This window comes from Neopelma chrysocephalum, unplaced genomic scaffold (genome assembly GCF_003984885.1).
Source record: "Neopelma chrysocephalum unplaced genomic scaffold, ASM398488v2 Primary Assembly neopelma1_96446, whole genome shotgun sequence".
NCBI classification, from domain to species: domain Eukaryota; kingdom Metazoa; phylum Chordata; class Aves; order Passeriformes; family Pipridae; genus Neopelma; species Neopelma chrysocephalum.
The window spans coordinates 181542-199635 of NW_020925093.1; the positions used below are offsets into that span (position 1 = coordinate 181542).

Genomic DNA, 18094 nt, shown 5'->3' on the forward strand with positions numbered 1-18094 from the left:
GACACCCTGCTGCCCTGTGTGTTCCAAGGGGCAAGACGCTGCGCTGGCAGCCAGAACGTCAGCCCTGCGCGGCTTATCTCGGCGACTGCCCCAGCCGCCCACAGGGTGCGTCGGGACCGCGCGGCCCGGGGCTGGGGGTCTTTCCCCCCGCCAGGACCGACCGCCAAAAGTCGCCTTTCCCTCCCTGCGCGACCCTCGGAGACGACAAACATTCAGTGGCCTCAAGGTCCCCCCCGGGGCCGGGAAGCGGCTCTCAGCAGCGCCCCGGCGCGTAGGTTGCTCTCTCTCGGGGTCCCTGCCCCCCCGCAACCCCGTGGAGCCGCCGCTCTTCCCACCTACGCGTTAAGCCTCCCGGCGGTAAGAGGCGAAGGCAAAGGCTCCTGGGTTGCCCTGCCCTTACACGTTCCCAGCGCCAGTTACAGACCCTCCCGAGTCGGAGACTGCGTCTCCAAACTCACCCAATTAAGAGCGACTCCAACAACTTACACGTCAGACTATGGGGCAGAAATAATACCCCTTCTCCCTCCCGCCCCCCGAAGCGCCGTACCAATCCTCTGATCCTGCATGAAAACACAAGGGTTACTGGTCACACAGTTTAAGGTAGATTTCATATTTATTTAAATATTTATCAAGTACTCAAAAATGTATTACACTTGAGCATACAAAATGAATCCAGTTTCTAATCAGGATGATTGAAATCCTTGTATTAGATTTTAAACGTTTTTTAATGTTCTCTGTACTGTCGAAATGGTTTGTCTATAGTTGAGCTTGCTCAGGGTGGGCTGAGATGGTGAGGATGGAGGAAAAAGAAGGTTATGTTAAGAAAACATTGGGGTTTGGAGTAACCGACATGCAAACCAACTTGTCTTTGTCAGACAAAAAATCTCTGTATATTCCAGTCCTTAAGCATGTTTTGAAGCGAACTTTTGTCTTGTGCTGCCCAGGAGCACTAGGGAGCACTTGGATTAGAGCAAAAACAACCCTTTCCCATTTTTTTCTTCTTTCAACTTTTCCGCAAGAAATCGCCCACGTTTCGAGCTTTCACCACCCTCTGCCCCACAAATTAAAAAAAAGAAGAAAAGACGGAGTGAAGAGAGGGAAGTCGACAGAAAATAAGGAACATATTCGTGCAATTTCACAGCAATATCCCCGACAGAAATATCCCCACAATTATTCCTCCTGCAGCATTATTTGTTTTGACAGCAGACACTGATAAATAATGGTATACTTGACTTGTTAAGCAAAAAGCGTCCTTTTTATCAGGAGCTTATACTTAAAGCACAGGTCACTTCAACAATCTCAACAACGAGGCTTTGGTATACAGCACTTTCTTTTTATTATTTTTTAAAAAATAGCAGAACTCAGCAAAAAGCCTGAGCTCCCAGTTCTTTAGATGTTTTAACGTTATGTCAGATCATGCCTAGAGTAATATCACTTTGAAGGGCAAAGGATGGGGTGGGGAGGAACAAGAGACTTTCTAAGGTTATCAATTGAAAGCTAAGGCATCCAACTAGCCCTGATACAGTTGTTGAAACGGAAATTTACAAGCTGGTCGTTAATACTTGCAATAAAATATCACACTCCTTTTATTCACTAACGACCTGCTTTGCATGCAATATTTTATTTCAGGTATTTTAACTGCTAACCTGTAAATATTTAAAAGAGGGAACTTTGTTCATTATTTAATGTTAATATTATTATTATTTTCTCTATTTCAAACGCTTATCTAGTGAAATAGTCCTGAAGATATAATAATTCTACATATGGCGCTTTTATTTCACATCATATTTAAGGAAAGAAAAAGGACAAAACCCACATAGAATTAGACATATAATTCAAAGACCACGGTACAACCTTTTCTTTTTTTTCTTTTTTTTTTTTTTTACTTGAGCAAACAAAAAATAGTCAAATGACATGAAAAGTGGCAAGTCTTCCGATAATAAATAATAAATTACTTTATAATTTTGCAATGCAAGAGCAAACAAAAAGAGTGATTTTTTTCTTTTTGCTTTTCCTTTTTTTTTTTACCTTTTTTTTTTTTACTTTTTTCTTGTTTTTTTCTAGAGAGTGAGAGAGAAAGAGAGAGTAAAACAATCCTTATAACCAATGACTATACACATCTTTGGGGGAGGGGAAGGTTCTTGGGCAGACACATTTCAAACACAATCCCGAGACGCTTTGTGGCAAAATAGAGGTATACCTTGTTGCAATGTTTTTATAAATTGGTTTCAAAGAGGAAATCGAAAATTTATTTTTAATCATCTAAGACTTAATAGGGGGTGGATCTCAACCAAACAAAACCAAAACCCCGCTACAGACATGCTAGAAGAGACCCAGGAAACAACCCCTTGTTAAGAGTCAACTAAAAACAACATTGCAAACCAATGCAGCTCCACCTTCCTGCAAGAAATCTTTCAACAATGCAGGGCTGAATCGTCTCTTTCCTGATGATGGAAAACCTACTGGAGCTTCTTTTGGCAAGGCTATCCCCAGTATTGAAACAGCACCATTCGGATTGGGAGGGACCAGATAGAAAGTCCCTCTACCTTGGTTTCTCCCTAAGATGTGCAGTCAAATGAAAAGATTTTTTTTTTGAGATCCACAAGTACAAATCCTTTACATTTGGAAAATGTCTTTTTGATCCTCCTCTGATAATTGAAAAGCACAGGGTTTGTGGTTCTTTTTAGTATTTTTTTCTAGTGAGATCCCATGATTGTCTTCACAGTGTTGCTACCATATTACTTGGTCTTTTCAAACATGACTCCGTTCATCTCATGGAACAGTTCCTTGCTAGGTTTCTTACAGGGTTGTTAAATATTCTTTCTCCCTAAATTTCGGAGTCACAACACGTTCACTTTCCCACTCTCTCCAACGGGATGAGGATAAGGGCAGAAACAACAACAACAGAAATCTGAATGAGTGTTCCTCATGCCTCAATAGGACTGGCTACCATGCTGTTGGGTGTATCTGGCAGCTGAGAGGACATTGATGCTACTTCACTTCCAGTAGAATTGGAACCGGGTCCTCCTTCCGAAAAATTAACCTGCCAAAAAAAAAAAGAAAAAAAAAAGGAAAAAAGAAGAAAAATAAGAAAAAGAAGTTTTGCTACAACTGTAAAAATCAAAGAAAAGTAGCAGGCAAAGGCAAAGAAGAACACAAAAATAAATACACAAGGCATGCAGCTGAATGGCCCAATACATCTCCACAGGAGGCTGTGTCACTGCTGGTTGCTCTGTTTAGCTTCCCCATTGACTTCACAGGAACCCTTTTCAGGCCTTTGGCCAAATCACTGAGAAAAAGCAGATTAAAAAAAAAAAAGGAAAAAAGAAGACTGAAAAATCAAGCAAATAAACAAACTTATTAATGAGGTCTTCTTCCCTGTCTTGCAAGAGTGGCAATCCCAACAGGATGTTCTAGTCAATTATTTAGGAGTGCATGTGTTTTCCTGACACGAAACTGAAAGGTTACCTTTTTCCCCTTTTGTGCACATACCAAAATAAACCTGGAAGGAGCATCCGGGAGCAGAAGGCATTTGAAACCAGCCATCCTCTTTCATTCGTGATTGGAGGCGGGTGTGCTATCTCTTCTTAATGAGTGTCAGTTTGATAAAAAAGGTCACACTATTTCATCCTAATGTGCCCCGCTGCTCCCGTTAGTTTAGGAGGAGCGTCCAGAAAAGGCATGATTTGAAGGGTGGAGCTTTGCTAATCCAAAAGCATTTCTTTGGCACCTATTTAGCTGGCCAATCCTGTGATTAAGGGCCTTTCCAGATTAGAGACGTAGGTTGAACAGTGGATGAACTCTTTCATCCACTATTCTTTATTTTAACTCTTTTCAGTATCACAAGTTATGTCGAATGTATATTAATAATAATCTGTCAATCTAATGATCTACCTTCAAGTGTATGTGTATTTGGATTACCCATCTTCTCTTCTGCTTTTTTTTTCTCTTTTTTTGAACTATTCCATACAAAAACTCACTGCATCAAAGACTTCTAAAGTCTCATATTCTGTTAAGGCACAGGAAAGTAAGGCAAGAGAAGGAGATAATTTTTCCTCCTGTCTGATGGATGGCTTGATTAAAACAGGAAAAACAAGGTTTGCTCTAGATGTAAGAGGATGCAAATAGCCCTGCTGCTATGCTATATTTCCCCAAGCCAGCACAGTGTGCCAGCAAGGGAAACAAACTGCAGACCGCTGTTGGGCAAAAGAAAAGTGATTCTGCAAGAGAGCATGATACTAAACCAAAAAGATTTGAACACAATGCTAGATTCAGCTACAAACCTTTTTTTTGCATCATTTCATGTAAGAAAAAAATGTCCAAGAGATCATAAAATTATTTTTTCATAACTACTATTTTGAATTATTGAAATACCATACACAACGTACCTTATTATTTTAAAGATCTGGTTTTAACACACTTAGGCCAGGAAACTGAGTTAAGGTTGAACTTCTGTCCTTAATTCATTTGGTTGGGCCTAAGTATTGTAGCTGATATGGTCCCACATGAGCTGCCAAGTGACGTAGGCATAAGGAAGGGAGTTAAGAACAGAATTTATTCTAAAAGGTCTGTTTTCTTTCGGCTTAAGGTAGTTTATTATATTGCTTGAATTTTTCACCTGAATACACACTAGCAATTTCCTTTTCAAAGGACAACATTTAAAATATGTATATTTGTCTGTGATCTATGAAGTTATATCTAGAGATACATGCTTAAAAAAAGGACTTCAAAATTTTAATTAAGTGATTGATATTTGTGTGACCAGACAAGGGCACGGGCTGACATTGCAATCATGTATTTAAAATTCAGCCTATGGCATAAAGGCAAAATTGGCCCAAAGTGGGGAGGGGCAAATTTTATAAACTGCTTTCACAAATGTAAGTGCAATTAAATGACATGTGAAGAATGTTTTAGTTCTCTGGATGAGGTGCTTTCAGTTTTCAGGAGTGTGAAAGCTGAGTTAGACCTGGCTCAGGCCTTATCCAAACTCGCAGTCAACTCGGCAAGAGCTCTGCTGCACACTAAGGTAGATTTTGCATCAACCCCTATGATATCAACTCAATTCTCCGTGTTTACAGGTGCTATCATGTCCACCTTGTAATTTCGGGAAAACCCAGCTTGTGTGGATTGCTCGTCTCACTGAGAGCATCGAACACTTTTAATGAATCCCCTGATTGCTCTGCCCCGATACCGGCTGGCCTGCTCCGGCTGGGAACCGACACTTACTAGTTGCTGAAAAGCAGGTTGGTCTATGTCACTCTGCAACGCGAAGTCACTCAGTACTTTCCAGGGCGGCTGGTAACTCTGCACCTCCACGGGGTTCGCCTGCAAACCACCGTCATGTCTCTCCGGACTAGCAGCCACCATAGGAGTTCCTGTCATCCCTTGGATATTCTGTAAACAGCCCAGCAAAAGATGTTAATGAGCTTGATTAACTTCATTGTATATAAGTGCTGAGTCAATAAACTGTTTTCTATCTTATCTATACGGTCTCTTGTATTTGCTTTGTTAATCTGCTGTGAATGTCTTACTGTATTCTACTCTAGGTCAGCCTGTTTCTACCCGCTGCATTTATCACGGTGGAAGTTTACTTTCTTTCCCTTTAATCCTCCTATTCGTCTTAAAGGCATACTCCCTCCGTCCCAAGCTTTCTTAAACATGAGCATTCTGTATCTCGACTGCCGATGCACGTTTCAGAACAAGAAACGGTTAATTATGCTCCCTTCCTATGTCGCATCCAGGCTGGTTTCTTTCTGCATGACCTTAACTAGATCTTATATCCACCGCACGACATCCACTGGGGTACGTCATTACCGCGCTCTTAAAACAAACAGACAAACAAACAAACAAACCAAAACAGCTCTCCCAGTATGCCCTACGGTGCAGGCACATAACTCCAAGCCTCGACGAATAGATTGTTCAGGCGAGTTAATAACACCGTGTTTTATTGCATTCCAACAGGGTAAAATGAAACTCCTTAAATTCCACTTAACTAGGCAGCCTTATGGATTAATAGTCATTCTCAGGTCAGTCAATATACACAGGGAGAGTAACAGACTCTTCTTCAAGTGGACCAGCGACAACAGAAAGAAAAAGATTGGCTTAAAATGGAGACAATTTGTTCTGTTTTCTGCTTGTTTGCATCACATACGCGTATGTCCTCAGGCAAGAACTCAAAATATATAAAACTATCTAAAAGTTAACCTGTAAACAGTATGGTAATTCTGAAAAATTTGCATTGCATTTATCTTTTTCTACAGTAAGTGCACTGACACACACCTATATATCCTGTAGTATATAAAGTGCTAAGAAAAACACATCTAAATTGCCTTTTATCCGTCTTCTTTTTTAACTTTTTTTTTTCCCCTCCTGCTGGATTTACTTGTGTTTAAAACGAGGGAAGAGGGCGAAAGCGTTATTTTCCCCTTAAGGAGTCCTTTGCTTTTGCCGTATCAGTATTACACAAAGCTGGGCTTACTATATCCCATGAGCTCTGCAGGACACAATTCATGCTGCAGAGAAGTTAGTCTAAACCACTGCGTATCTTTTAGCCCCACAAAAGATATGGGTTTGCGTGAGCAGCCTGTATCTGCTCCTTGCTGTGGTCTGTTTCGATTGCACTGACAACAGAAACAGGGTAATAGCTAAGCGGTATCGTTTTCTTTGTTTTAAGGGAGCTCGGAAAAAATCAAAAGCATCAAACTGAGCCCTGAGGCTGTCCGGACCGGACGTATCCCAGGCATTTCGCCTTGGCAATTAAGGCAGAACATGGATAGAGGCTGAAGCCACTTACAGTTTTGTCATTGGGTTGCTGCTGCTGAAGTTGCTTCATCATAATGCTCCTTTTTTTATCCTTGCATCGCTTGTTTTGAAACCAAACCCTGATGACCCTCGGGCTGAGGCCAGTCATTTCTACCAGTTGCTCTTTCATGAGGGCGTCAGGCCTGGGGTTGGCAGCGTAGCAGGTCCTCAAGGTGTGAAGCTGTTTTTCATTAAGGACAGTCCGGACTCGAGTGGTCTTCTCGGGCTGCTTGTGGACGTGGGGCCGCAGAGCTGGCTGTCTGGCAGAGATAGGTTCTGCTGTAGGGGAAGGGAGGAACAGGATCCCCATGAGTAGGGAGCGGGGAGTCTGCGGAGACTATGAATCTAAGCTGGTGGGACAGGGGGAGGGGGCCGGGGGGGCGGGTGATGAACCCTCTTTCGAAGGCCATTCAAACACTCAGATCTATCGGAGCTGCTGCAGACTCCTCTGCTTTATGCGCTGGTGGAGTGACTGACATTTCTGAATCCTCAGATAATTAATTCGCAAAAACAAACCACCCCCCTAAAACCCTTAATGACAGAAGCTTGAACCTGTATGAGACGACAGGAAAGGATGAGTTTGCGAAGGTGTGCTAAGAAAGGAGCGGGAGGGTTTTGTGTGTTTATCTCCTGACAAATCACCAATCCAGATTTTTGGCCCAAAAATTAATGAACGAATACTTCTTAAATTAATCATAATTCGGGTCTGCTTCTTGTATAGTGAATCTAGCTCAGTTTAGCCAGAAGCCACCATAATATGCAATAGCTCCCTGTGGTTTGATGCTTCCAAATCAAAGCAAAACAAGCGAAATCCTCTGCACCAAGGCCATGGAGGAGAAGCCTGTGAGAGCCCTATGTACCAAAGCACGGAGGATGGCGTCTATCTTAGAAAGTGGAGGTGCTAGGTGAATTTGTTTAGACTTAAGAAGAATAATTTTTTTTAAAAAGTTTGTCTGATTCTTTATAAAGGAGAGCAAGCCCAGCAACTCGTGGAAACAGCCAAGAAATGCAAACCTACGGGTAGCATCACATCAAGAGCTAAAAGTGTTCCTGTAATTCTGCCATTCTTCTGTGCGTTGTGTAATTGTAGCTATGTAGGTGTAAATTCAGCCAGTCAAGGGAAAAATAAAAACACTGCTATTTTCCCCCCCTAAAACTGTTTAGCTAACATTCTGAGGTGCTTGCTTTTGTACAGTCGGGTTCTGATTTCTCTGAGTATAACAGTACATCAGCAGATGCGGTGAAGACATGACGAAGGCTTCCAATCATATCATATCAGTATTATACCTGCTGACACAATAAGCCTTTTGGAGACATGCACAAACACGCTATAGGGAGCACAATCTCTCTAGAATTGTGCCCTGATAAGGTACAGGGTTATTTCTCCCTATATAAAGATAAGTCACCTGAAAGCAGCTCAGAAGAGGGAAACGAGCCTGTTTTAGCATAGCTAAACTTTGCAAATAACCTTCCGAGATACAGTTACATGCACAGCAATTATGCCGGCCAACCTTGTATTGTCCAGCCTGGTTTGCCTCAGAGACATGTCCCTTCCTAAAGCTAAGAGTCTCTGAGTAGGTGACGTGCCACGTCGGGAACTACAAGTGTGAATGAAGTTGTAAGGTGGGGCGACTCTGAAGTTACTAGGCTGAGTTTTGAGATGAAATTCTCATCAAATCACGAGAAACGTTTCAAGAAGGCAGAGTCACTTTAAAAGGTAATTACCGAATATTAGCTTGCTGACAGTTTTAAATTACAGCCTAAGCGCTCGCCTGTACTTATAAAGTCTATCTCTTTAGAACCCCACTTCCTCCAGCGTTAGAACAGCTTCTGCACACGCTCCTGAGGCGGCCGAGGGATCGGCCGGCGCTTTGCCGCAGACCTGCTCGCCGCAGCGGCTCGTCCCTCTCCGGCTCAGACTCATGCTGAGGGTTCGAGAGGGTGTGACGGAGGACTCCCGCACGCGGTGCGCGCGGGGGGCAGGAGGAGCTGGGGTGCGGCCCCTCCGCAGGTGTCCCGCGAACGCGGGCGTTTCTCGCCGCAGCAGGACCCGCGGCAGGCCAGGGCGTGGGGCAGACACCGCCGCCGGCGCCTCTCCGAAGAGGTGCGGGACCCTGTGGGAGCGTGGAGCTCTCTCCGCCGCCCTGCGCGGGGCCGGGCGTCGCCAAACCCCGCGGGCTCCCGCGGCGCTGGGCGCGGGCGGTACCTGCCATCTGCAGCGGCCGGGCGGGGTGCAGGGGGCTGAGGGGGTCCCCGCCGCCCAGGCTGGCCCGCTCCACCACGTCGTGGTCCGCCCGGCAGAAGAGGCCGTCCTCCCGCAGCGCGAATTCATCGCCAGGGATGAGCTGGCGGCTGCAGGCCACGCAGCGGAAACATTCGATGTGGTACACCTTGGCGCGGGCGCGCATCACGAAGTCATTCTTGCTGAAGCCGATGCTGCATTTGGCGCACTTGATGCCGTATAACCTGAGCAGGGCCCAGCCCAGAAAGAAAGAGAAGGAAGGGAAGGAGGGAGAGCACGGGAGGGGGAAGGGGAGGGTAGGGAAGGGGCGGGAGGGAGAAAGGAAAGGAAAAAAGAAAGAGGTTTTCACTCCCGCTCGTGGGCAGCCCCTGGCCCCGCGTAGACGCGCCACACGCAATCCACTTCTTTAATAAGCACGAAAAATACAGAAACCAGAAGAGGAAAGGAATAAGCCGGATTCGTTTGCTGTCCGTGTGCTGATCCCCATGCCGTAAAAGGTGGAGGGGGCCCGAACGCAACAGTGGAAGAGAAGAGTGGTGAGGCAAAGGTATGAGAAGGAAAAAACAAGGACCCCTTTGCTTTCCGAGGAGATCCGACCTCTCCCTGCTGCCCCAGCGCCCGGGCTGAAGCGGGAGTGGGACCGTTTCTGTCCTCTCCCTACCTCCTCACCTGATCTAAACTGGCCTGGGACTGAACTGGACTATCCGGGCACACCACGGAAAGGCGACGCTGCCAAAGCTGCCATGCACTCCCCACAAACCAACCTTCCAGCCTCACCAAACTGCCGTATTTTTTGCGCGGAACCCACTCAGGACTTGTACCGCTTGATGTGTGCTTGGACTGCCGATAGCTTAGCCTCTGGGGCGTGGCAGGGGAGACGACCAGCGCACGGCCTCTTCCCCTCGTCCTCTCTCACCAAGTTAATTTTATACAACAATATAAGCATACACACATGTCTCCTCAGGCTCACATATATAGTAGTGTAACTTCTCTCCCCAACTAAAAGGCACTTTGGGTGCTCTGGCTTTGCAGCCTGTCCCTTCCTCAGCCTCCCTGCCCTGTTTTCCCTCTTCCTGACGCTCCCACCTTGAGCCGGGGCTCAAGCTTTCCCGCAGGAATGAGAGGGCAACTTCTTGCTGACAGCCCCACAAGACAAATAATACGTTTCTGGAGTGGATGGCGGGCTCCTTGTCTCCCGTGGAGGAAAGCGGGGCAGTTCACCCATCAGTAGATAAACACGAGAAAATCCTCCAATTTAGGTGTCTAGCACTGTAGTCTTTTGGCTCCCAACGAGTGCTCTTTAGCCAGAAGCCTTCTTGGTACGATGTAAAATTAACATCTTTCTGCAAATGTACGGATATACGCACATATGCATGCTCACAATACATAGAACTGGGAAAACTGCTCCTAAAACTAGGCTAATATTTATTCCCATTCATTTCCTCACCAGTGTACTTCCTTAGAGATACAGTCTGTGAAACATGCATGTGGGTACAGATGTTATTGAAATACTTCTTTAGCTGCTACGGCTATAAAGATGTCCTAGTCCTATATTCAGAGCTACATATATCCAAATTATACAGTTTTGAGAAGAAAAACCCCAAACAAACTGCTAGACAGCAAAAGAACAGAGTGATCGTAAAGCATGTGCGTTCATATGTACAAAAGTTGCAATAGTTGCCCACAGGATTGACAACTATAGATTGGCTCACGGTCTGATTCAAAGTCATCTTGCATGTAACATACATCTTCCTTTTTAAATTGTAGCCAATTAAATGTATTCCATATTAACTTAATAGAGCAGCATTTTTTTTTCCTGCTTAAATTTCTGCCGCTGAGTTTTATCAGGAGGTAAGTGAACACAATTCAGTCCAAACGTTTTCATTTGAAATCAGTGAAAGGACAACACTTAAAAGAATGGCTCCAAAGTTCGTTTAAAAGTGAAGAATAAATAAATAAATAAATAAATAAATAAAACTTAAAAACTCTGGTTTTCATCATTGTAGAACTTGGAGAATAATCTCACAATAGCTCGAAGGAATGGTCTGTTTATAAATTGTGCACTGGAGCAGGAAAGAGTCAAGGGGTTTATTTCAGTTCAGAATTACACAGAAATCAGACGATATTTGTGGTGTCTCGGAGACTTGCTTCCAAAACTTTCTGTAAAAAAAAATACTTTTCATACCACAGTGTCACGCAAACTTCTGATTTGGCAAACTCGGTAGGTGACACTGAAATGGATCAGCATGAGCCAGGAGCACAAATAATAAACACACTCAAAATTCCTGCTTTGGTTTCTCTATAGTGTCAGGATTGGCAACGTTCACATTTTATCAGTTACCAGATTTTAATGTGAGGAAGGAAGCAGTTCCATTATCTAAATATACCCAATTGTTCACGAACAGATGATGGGCAATTTGATCTGGTCTGTCTAATTCATCAGTACAGATAAGATAAGAAAGCAAAGGCAGTCAGATATCACCAAAGGAGTTAATATTTTAAAAGATTAAATGTCAGTTATTTTAGCTAAGAAACATTTCAATCTAGGTTTTAACATCGCCATAAAGGGAACCTACAATATGAAGGAAATTTGGGGTTTGTTTCTGTTTTTCTTTTGCTTTCTGTTTTAGACAGGCCTGGTTTAAGATTTTTTTCACCCGTGTATTTATTTTTGCGGCATACATGATTGAAGAGCCTTTCTTATGAATGCCATTATGCCTTTGCAAAAACACAGAGAGATGCTTTTCTCAGGTTGTGTTAGAAAGCAATCGCTTCTATGTTGCTCATAATATCTACATGGTTAAAAATATCCATTACCTATGATTTCCCATATCGTTAGAATCAGAGGTTGCCTTGACAAAGTCCACAGAAAGATCCTACACAGTCCCGAACCTGGTTTTGTTTATACAGAAATTTACATTTGAATTTATGGAATAAAGAACTTCACGACTACCTTTTTTCCTTGCCGGTCTATCTATGGGAAACCACTTAAAAATATACGAGTTGTCTTTTACCCTCTTCTTCACATTTTTTCCTCTTAATGCGTCTGTCACATTTATAAAGTTAAAAATAAAAATAAAATCTCACCGAAGAATTAAACACCATAAAAATAAAATCTCACCGAAGAATTAACATAAATGGCATACCTGATATAATCTCTTTTACAGTAGGTTTTGCCATCCCTAACAAAGCACGTACAGGTCTCGTCCAAATACTGATTACACTCTGCACACTTCAAACACGCCGCATGCCATTCCAAATCCGGAGAAACCCTCAGAATATACTGATCGTGAATTTGATTGCCGCAACCAACACATAGGGAAATCAGACGTTTTTCTGAAATGAAAATAAATACATGATTGGCTAACCGTTTACTCTCCTACAGAGATAAACACACTTTTAATGCCATTCCCTTATAAAGCGTACTCTAGGAGTGTTCTTGTTTGGGTTTTGCCTTTTTTTGTTTGTTTTGGGGGATTTTGTGAGGGTTTTTGGTTGCTTTTTTAATGGGTTTGTTGGTCTTGGGTTTGGGGGTTTTTTGTACTGCACTTTTGGATGATAACTGAACTGTGCCATCAAAACCTTGCCTCGTTTAGAAAGGAGGCGGAACATATGTTAAAACACAAATGTGAAGAGTCTTTGGGGTGAAGATCCTCATTTCACAAGCCTTGCATGGAATCAAAAGTCCAAACTTCCGTGTTGTTTTTTTTTTATTTTATTATTTGCTTGGTTGAATGCCCTGCCTTACGAAGAGAGCAGCTATGTGTATTATTTCATATTTTAAGAGGCTGTGACTGAAAACGATGAAGCATGGCTGCGCGCACTTCCCATTCAGCCTTCTCCCTCAGAAGAGGGGACTCGAGGCTTCTAGCAAGAACAAGCGTCATTACGGTTGTCACTTGCTCTCTTTCGTAAGTTTAATGCTAACTACTCTAGACCGAGTAGGTGCTAGATAGTCAGCCTCACCGCAGTCTTATCACAAGAAGAACTTAAGGCTCCGTGGTTGGAGATCCCATTAAAATCTTGTCTGCTCCACAAACTTTAAAAGAGAGCAGGACCCCAGGCTGTTAACATATAACGCTACGACGTTAAAACAGAGCAAGCATGCAGGCATGGCAACAAAGGCACCTTCTCTACCATTCAAATGAAGTTCAGCAATTTAGCAGTTCGCCTGCCTGAGACGGTTACAATAGACAGCACATTTATTCCAACAACGGTAAAGATTCCGCCTTACTTTTTGGTGGGTCTCCCATGTCTCCCATATCTGAAAGAGGGTGTAATGTCCACAGTGAAATGGTGTACGGTTTCGTTTTAAGACCCCAAAGTAGGTTTGAGAGCTGTCGCTAAAAAACAAAAATAAAAAAATAATAAAAAGTAGTAGTAATAATAAAAAGAAAAAATCGAAATCGGGGGGGAAAAAAAAAAAGAAAAAAACCGGCACAAAACACCACCGACGTGGGGAGACACTGTCAGGGCTGCGGAGAGCGCAGGGGGCGCGCGGTGCGGGGCGCGGCACCGGGGGCGCGGCGGGTTTCGGCCACGCGGAGCGGAGCGGTAGCGGTGCGGTGGCGGTGCGGTAGCGGCGCTGTGCGGACGCGGTGCGGTGCGGTGCAGTGGCGCTGCGGAGGCACGGCGGTGCCGAGCTGGGCGCTGGCGGCTACGGGCACTCGCCTCACCCTTATCTCTTACTCAAACTTCTCTGCTCCAACTCAGCCCTCTCGCCATTGGCCCGACGTCACGCGCGGGGACGTCACGCCCGCGCGCGCCCATTGGCGGCGGGCGGCGCGGCACAGCGGCCCCCCTCCATTATCGTGTTTCGGCGTCTGGCGGCGCCGCGGGCCCAGCTCGGGTTCGCCCGGGCAACTTTTCCCCCTGTTCCTTATTTGTGTTTCCCTCCTTTTATACTTTTCTTCTTGTTCGCTTCTCCTCCATCTCCACTGTCACCCCTTTCGTTCTGCTCTTTCCCCGAGCCCCTTCTCGGGCTCCTTCACCCCTTCCCCCTGCCGGGTTTGCCATACCGTACCATTTCCATATATACATATATATACATACATATATACACATACACACACATATATGTACATATATTATTTTTAGTTGTGGTATTAGCCCAACTATTTCCTTTCGGAACGTTTATCTTTCCACGCTCCGGCTTGGCCAGGCAGAACTGCCCCGAGCTCCCTGACGGAGGGCAGGGTGGGCTGGCTGGGCATGGCCCCAGCCGCTAGATGGGACGGTTTGAGATTGCCCTCCAGCCTCCTTTTCTCTTAAAACCGCGGATAAAATCTTCATGTATTTCTGTTAAATACAAGATCGAAGGAGGTACAAATATTTACCTGAAATTGTCTCTCAAGAACTTCTGCCTTTCCCCAAGGAGAATCCCTTAAAATTCTTATTAAAAAAGGTGGGGGGAGAAGACGCAGACTTGCTGTTAGAAAGGATCTGCGGCGCTGCTCCCTGGAGGCGATGTGGGGATTCCTCTGCCGAGAGCCGCGGTCAAGCGCGGTGCGGTGCGGTGTCCGCGTCCGCGGCTGCTCAGGGGCGCACGGCGCACCTCGGACTCCAGCGGGCAGTTACCTGAAAGTTTCCCAAACCAGGCAAAATGCAACTTTCCCGTGGGCACTGATTTCTTTGTGTGTGTTTTTCAAAGGGTAGGCTCCGCTTCGGCTACTCGGTGCCTGTCCTTTAGCCTGTGTGCAGAACTGTACCCGTTCCCGAGCGTGTCCGCCCCATGCCCTTCTGACACCCACCCTCTCCACCCCACGATTTAAACGTTCCCTTTGAGTTTGTTTAGATCCCATTTTTGTTTTCTGTTCCATATGGACTGTTACACCGCCCTCAACAACGTAGTGTAGAAGTGCCCTCCAATCACTATGCGTCAGGAAAATATATTTGTTTTCAATGTCCTATGTTTTTAAAAGGCACCTGAGTTTGGGTGTAAGAGAGGCAAAGCCATATTCATGCAGAATAATTTACCTAGGAGAAATCTGATTGAAATGAAACAGCCAAGACATAGTTCTGAAACTCGCATTTGCTGATGAGACAGCTGCTAAACAACGGACCTTCTCGGATTCCTAACTTTGCAAGATATTTTCCTTTCTGAAGCTGAGGGGACAAACACACCCTCCAGGTTTATTTCAAACAAGAAGTGGGATTCAACGTTGCCACTTGTGGAGATAACTAAACTGCCTTGAAATGATCTCAAGATAGTTTCGGGAGGTAAAGACAGGGTTGTAAACACACGCAGACAGTAAATTTACATATTCAACGTTTAAATAAACGGTGGGAAATGCAACTCTGATAGGTGATCACTTCCACACCCAAGAAACTGGCGATATACATATATGTATTCGGGAGGAGTGTACATGTGTGTGTGTATATACATATATATATATATATATATATATAAAACTAGGCATACGTATAATTATGTATACCTAGGTAATTAGGCATAAGAATAACAGCTATAATTCTCTGTGTTAACCGAGTAAACCAAAAACAGTTATGACGAATGACTGCCAAGCGTGGCGGCTTCGGTCAGCCTGGCACGTGTTTGGGGCAAATCGCTAATAAATGGCCACTTTCACTCAAACTGGCGGGCTGCGGTGTCGTCCGGGCCGGGTCGGGCCGGGCCAGAGGTCAGTGACGCGCCCCGTGTCTGCCCGTGCCCCCGCAGCCCCCCCCGCTCCGGCGCGTGGCCGCGGTGAGGTGCTGGGCGTTGCGGTGCTCGGGGCGGGGGCTTCGCTCCGCGGGCACAGCGCAGTGCCCGACCGGCCGCTCCCCGCTCCCGGGCGCGCAGAGACCGCGACGACCTCTGCTGGCCGAGGGGCGACCGACCGCGGCCCCGCGCGGTGCGCCCGTGTCAGACCTTTTGTGTTTCTTCCCCTCCGCAAATGTCACCCCCCCCAAACCCTCCCCACGGTACATGCCTAGGCCCCCTTCCTCCCATACCCCCCCCCGGGTGACCTCACGCGCTGCGAGTTGGAAAAAAGTCTGAGTAATTAAAAAAAAAAAAATCACACCAATGACTGAGGAAAAAAAAATCCCAGGGTTTTCCAAGACTGAAAGATGGAAGGTATTTTTCTGCACTGCATCTTATGCAATTTTCCCCTTGGATGTTTGTATATCTTTTGAAAATTTGACCTGATTAAAGTACAGTTCCTCCCAGCTTTGAAATAACACACCTTATTTTTCACCGCTACACCCTTGTTTGAAAATAATTCAATCTGGTTGTAATTCTATTAACCCCCACCCGGTAACTTTTGGTTTAACTACTACTTCTGGAAGAGACGACTGCATGTTAAGCTTGATCTTTGGAAATGATGTGCAATAAGCGAGAAACCTGTCTCCGCCCCAACAAACCAGGATTGGAAAGGAGGGCTTTGATCAAGGGTTTTTTCCCCCTCCTGTGCTACTGATTTGCTTACTGTGTATTCGATTCGCGTTCCCAGTAAGGCGAAGCTCTATATTTAGCCGGCATCAGAATCGGGTTTAAAGGAGTGGAATAATGAGTGGAACTGCCAGTTTCAATGAATAAGGTATTGAGAGAAAAACCCTGCTGAAGGACTTATCTTTTATGATATCAATATACACATGAATGGGAAGACATAAATGAGATTTGTACATATTTGAGACACTTCCGAAAATATACGTATTTTTTTCTCCCTTTTCGTATTTATTTATTTTTGGATTGGGGGCTGGGAGAGCCTGCTAAAAGTCGGCGACTCTACACAGCAATCAATAGCTTTCATCACGTTGAGGGGCTCAAATGAGATTATATGCATTCGAGGGAAGGGAACGGGGGCAAAAAAAGACTCGAAAAAAAACCCCAAAAAACCCTGACAGCGGCGATTAACCCTTTCCGTCCCTTAAAGCACCGCTATAAATTCTGTCCTGAATTTGCTTAGTGGCGAAAACTGGGATGGCTTCCTAGGGAAGGGGGAAAAAAAAAAAAAAGGAAAAAATCAGCTTTCGTGACATGATTAGAGGTATTGCTTGTTTCGGAGGAGAGGCAGTGGGCTCGCTAGGACATGGGTGAGATACCAGGGTGCGCCGTCCGAGCGCCGGGTGGGAACGGGGCATCAGGGGCTCCTTGTCCGCCCCGCCGGGGCTGGTCGCGTTTACCCTCCCGGGGCTTTGAACAGGTGACCTGGCCACAGAAGCAGCGTGCCTCCAGCTCCGGTCGAGAGGGATATTTTTGTCCCACGACATGGCGGTGGCTCAGCGCAGCTTCTCCATTCGGGCATGCAGAAAGGTTCTTTCTGGCTTAAAACTTCTCTTGAGGAGCTTTGGACCAAAAAGATGCTGTGCAAGAAGAGTCTGGATTTGAGGTTCCCAGAGGTTCGGATTTCCCCTCGCTGTCTTGCGGAATGCGGCGAGGAGCCCGTGCGATGTGCCGAGAAACGAAGAGGTCTCGCACAAGGCTGAAACTGGAAACAAGCGGAGAAATCAATCACGAAATGTATTAGCTGCTCCAGGATGTAGGCTTTGACTCATCTAGAGGTGTGCGATCTTTAATCTTCGAGTCTTAGCTACTGCATGTGAGGGAGAAGTGTACCATAACAGGGCTAAATCTATCAAAACAGAAGAAAACCTGTCAGTGGGCTTCTGCGCACCCAGGAAACCTTCTCGAGTTTTAATAGTGCAATTTGGCTTATTAAATCCCGCTACCGCTTAATTAAAAAAAAAATAGAAAAGAAAAGAAAGAAAAAAAAGGCAGAAAGCAGCCCTCCTTTCTCTCCTTCTCGGAGTTCAGTAACACTCGAAGTGTCACCACGGGACTGGTCGGCATCACCGGCCCCATTTTGTCATCCAGTCAGAAATGGACACACTATCATGGGTAGTGTAAGCAGGGGAGTGAGGTCTCTGGAGGTTGATGTAAATACACAAACACCCCCCTGCCCCCCATACACACACCCCAAAATTCTGGGGTGAGGAAAATCCCTAAAAGATGTTAAGGAGAAGTCAGAGCGCGGGTCGGGCCGAGGACTGGAAAAGCCCAGTTACTCTTCAGCCGCGTGCTGCCTGGCCTTAGCGGCGGCAGCCCCGAAC

General features: G+C 45.4%; 1 protein-coding gene across 4 annotated transcripts; it reads right to left on the reverse strand.

Annotated features, from left to right (window-relative positions):
• Nucleotides 1-594: 594 nt before the first annotated feature.
• Nucleotides 595-14588, reverse strand: ISL1 (ISL LIM homeobox 1). Of its 4 annotated transcripts, none has more exons than XM_027708650.1 (7): nt 14380-14588; nt 13278-13386; nt 12190-12379; nt 9008-9267; nt 6794-7080; nt 5227-5394; nt 595-3043 (listed from the first exon to the last, which is right to left on the reverse strand). In XM_027708650.1, exons 2-7 carry the CDS (start codon nt 13303-13305, stop codon nt 2927-2929), a joined length of 1050 nt encoding a protein of 349 aa, XP_027564451.1. In that variant the 5' UTR covers nt 13306-13386; nt 14380-14588; the 3' UTR covers nt 595-2926. The 4 variants fall into 4 exon arrangements, with proteins under 4 accessions (XP_027564451.1, XP_027564453.1, XP_027564450.1 ...); XM_027708652.1 differs by lacking the exon at nt 14380-14588 and adding an exon at nt 13499-13582 and having other exon boundaries at nt 6794-7077; XM_027708649.1 differs by lacking the exon at nt 14380-14588 and adding an exon at nt 13499-13582.
• Nucleotides 14589-18094: the final 3506 nt, after the last annotated feature.

What these genes read in the sequence shown, in the direction of transcription:
- ISL1 (XM_027708650.1), bottom strand. Translation starts at nt 13,305, where the DNA reads ATGGGAGACATGGGAGACCCACCAAAAA. An exon ending in CCGGCCGCTGCAGATGGCAG is followed by an intron (nt 7,081 to 9,007) that starts GTACCGCCCGCG and finishes CTTCCCCTACAG; the next exon opens with CAGAACCTATCTCTGCCAGA. An exon ending in AACCTGCTTTTCAGCAACTA is followed by an intron (nt 3,044 to 5,226) that starts GTAAGTGTCGGT and finishes TTTTTTTGGCAG; the next exon opens with GTTAATTTTTCGGAAGGAGG.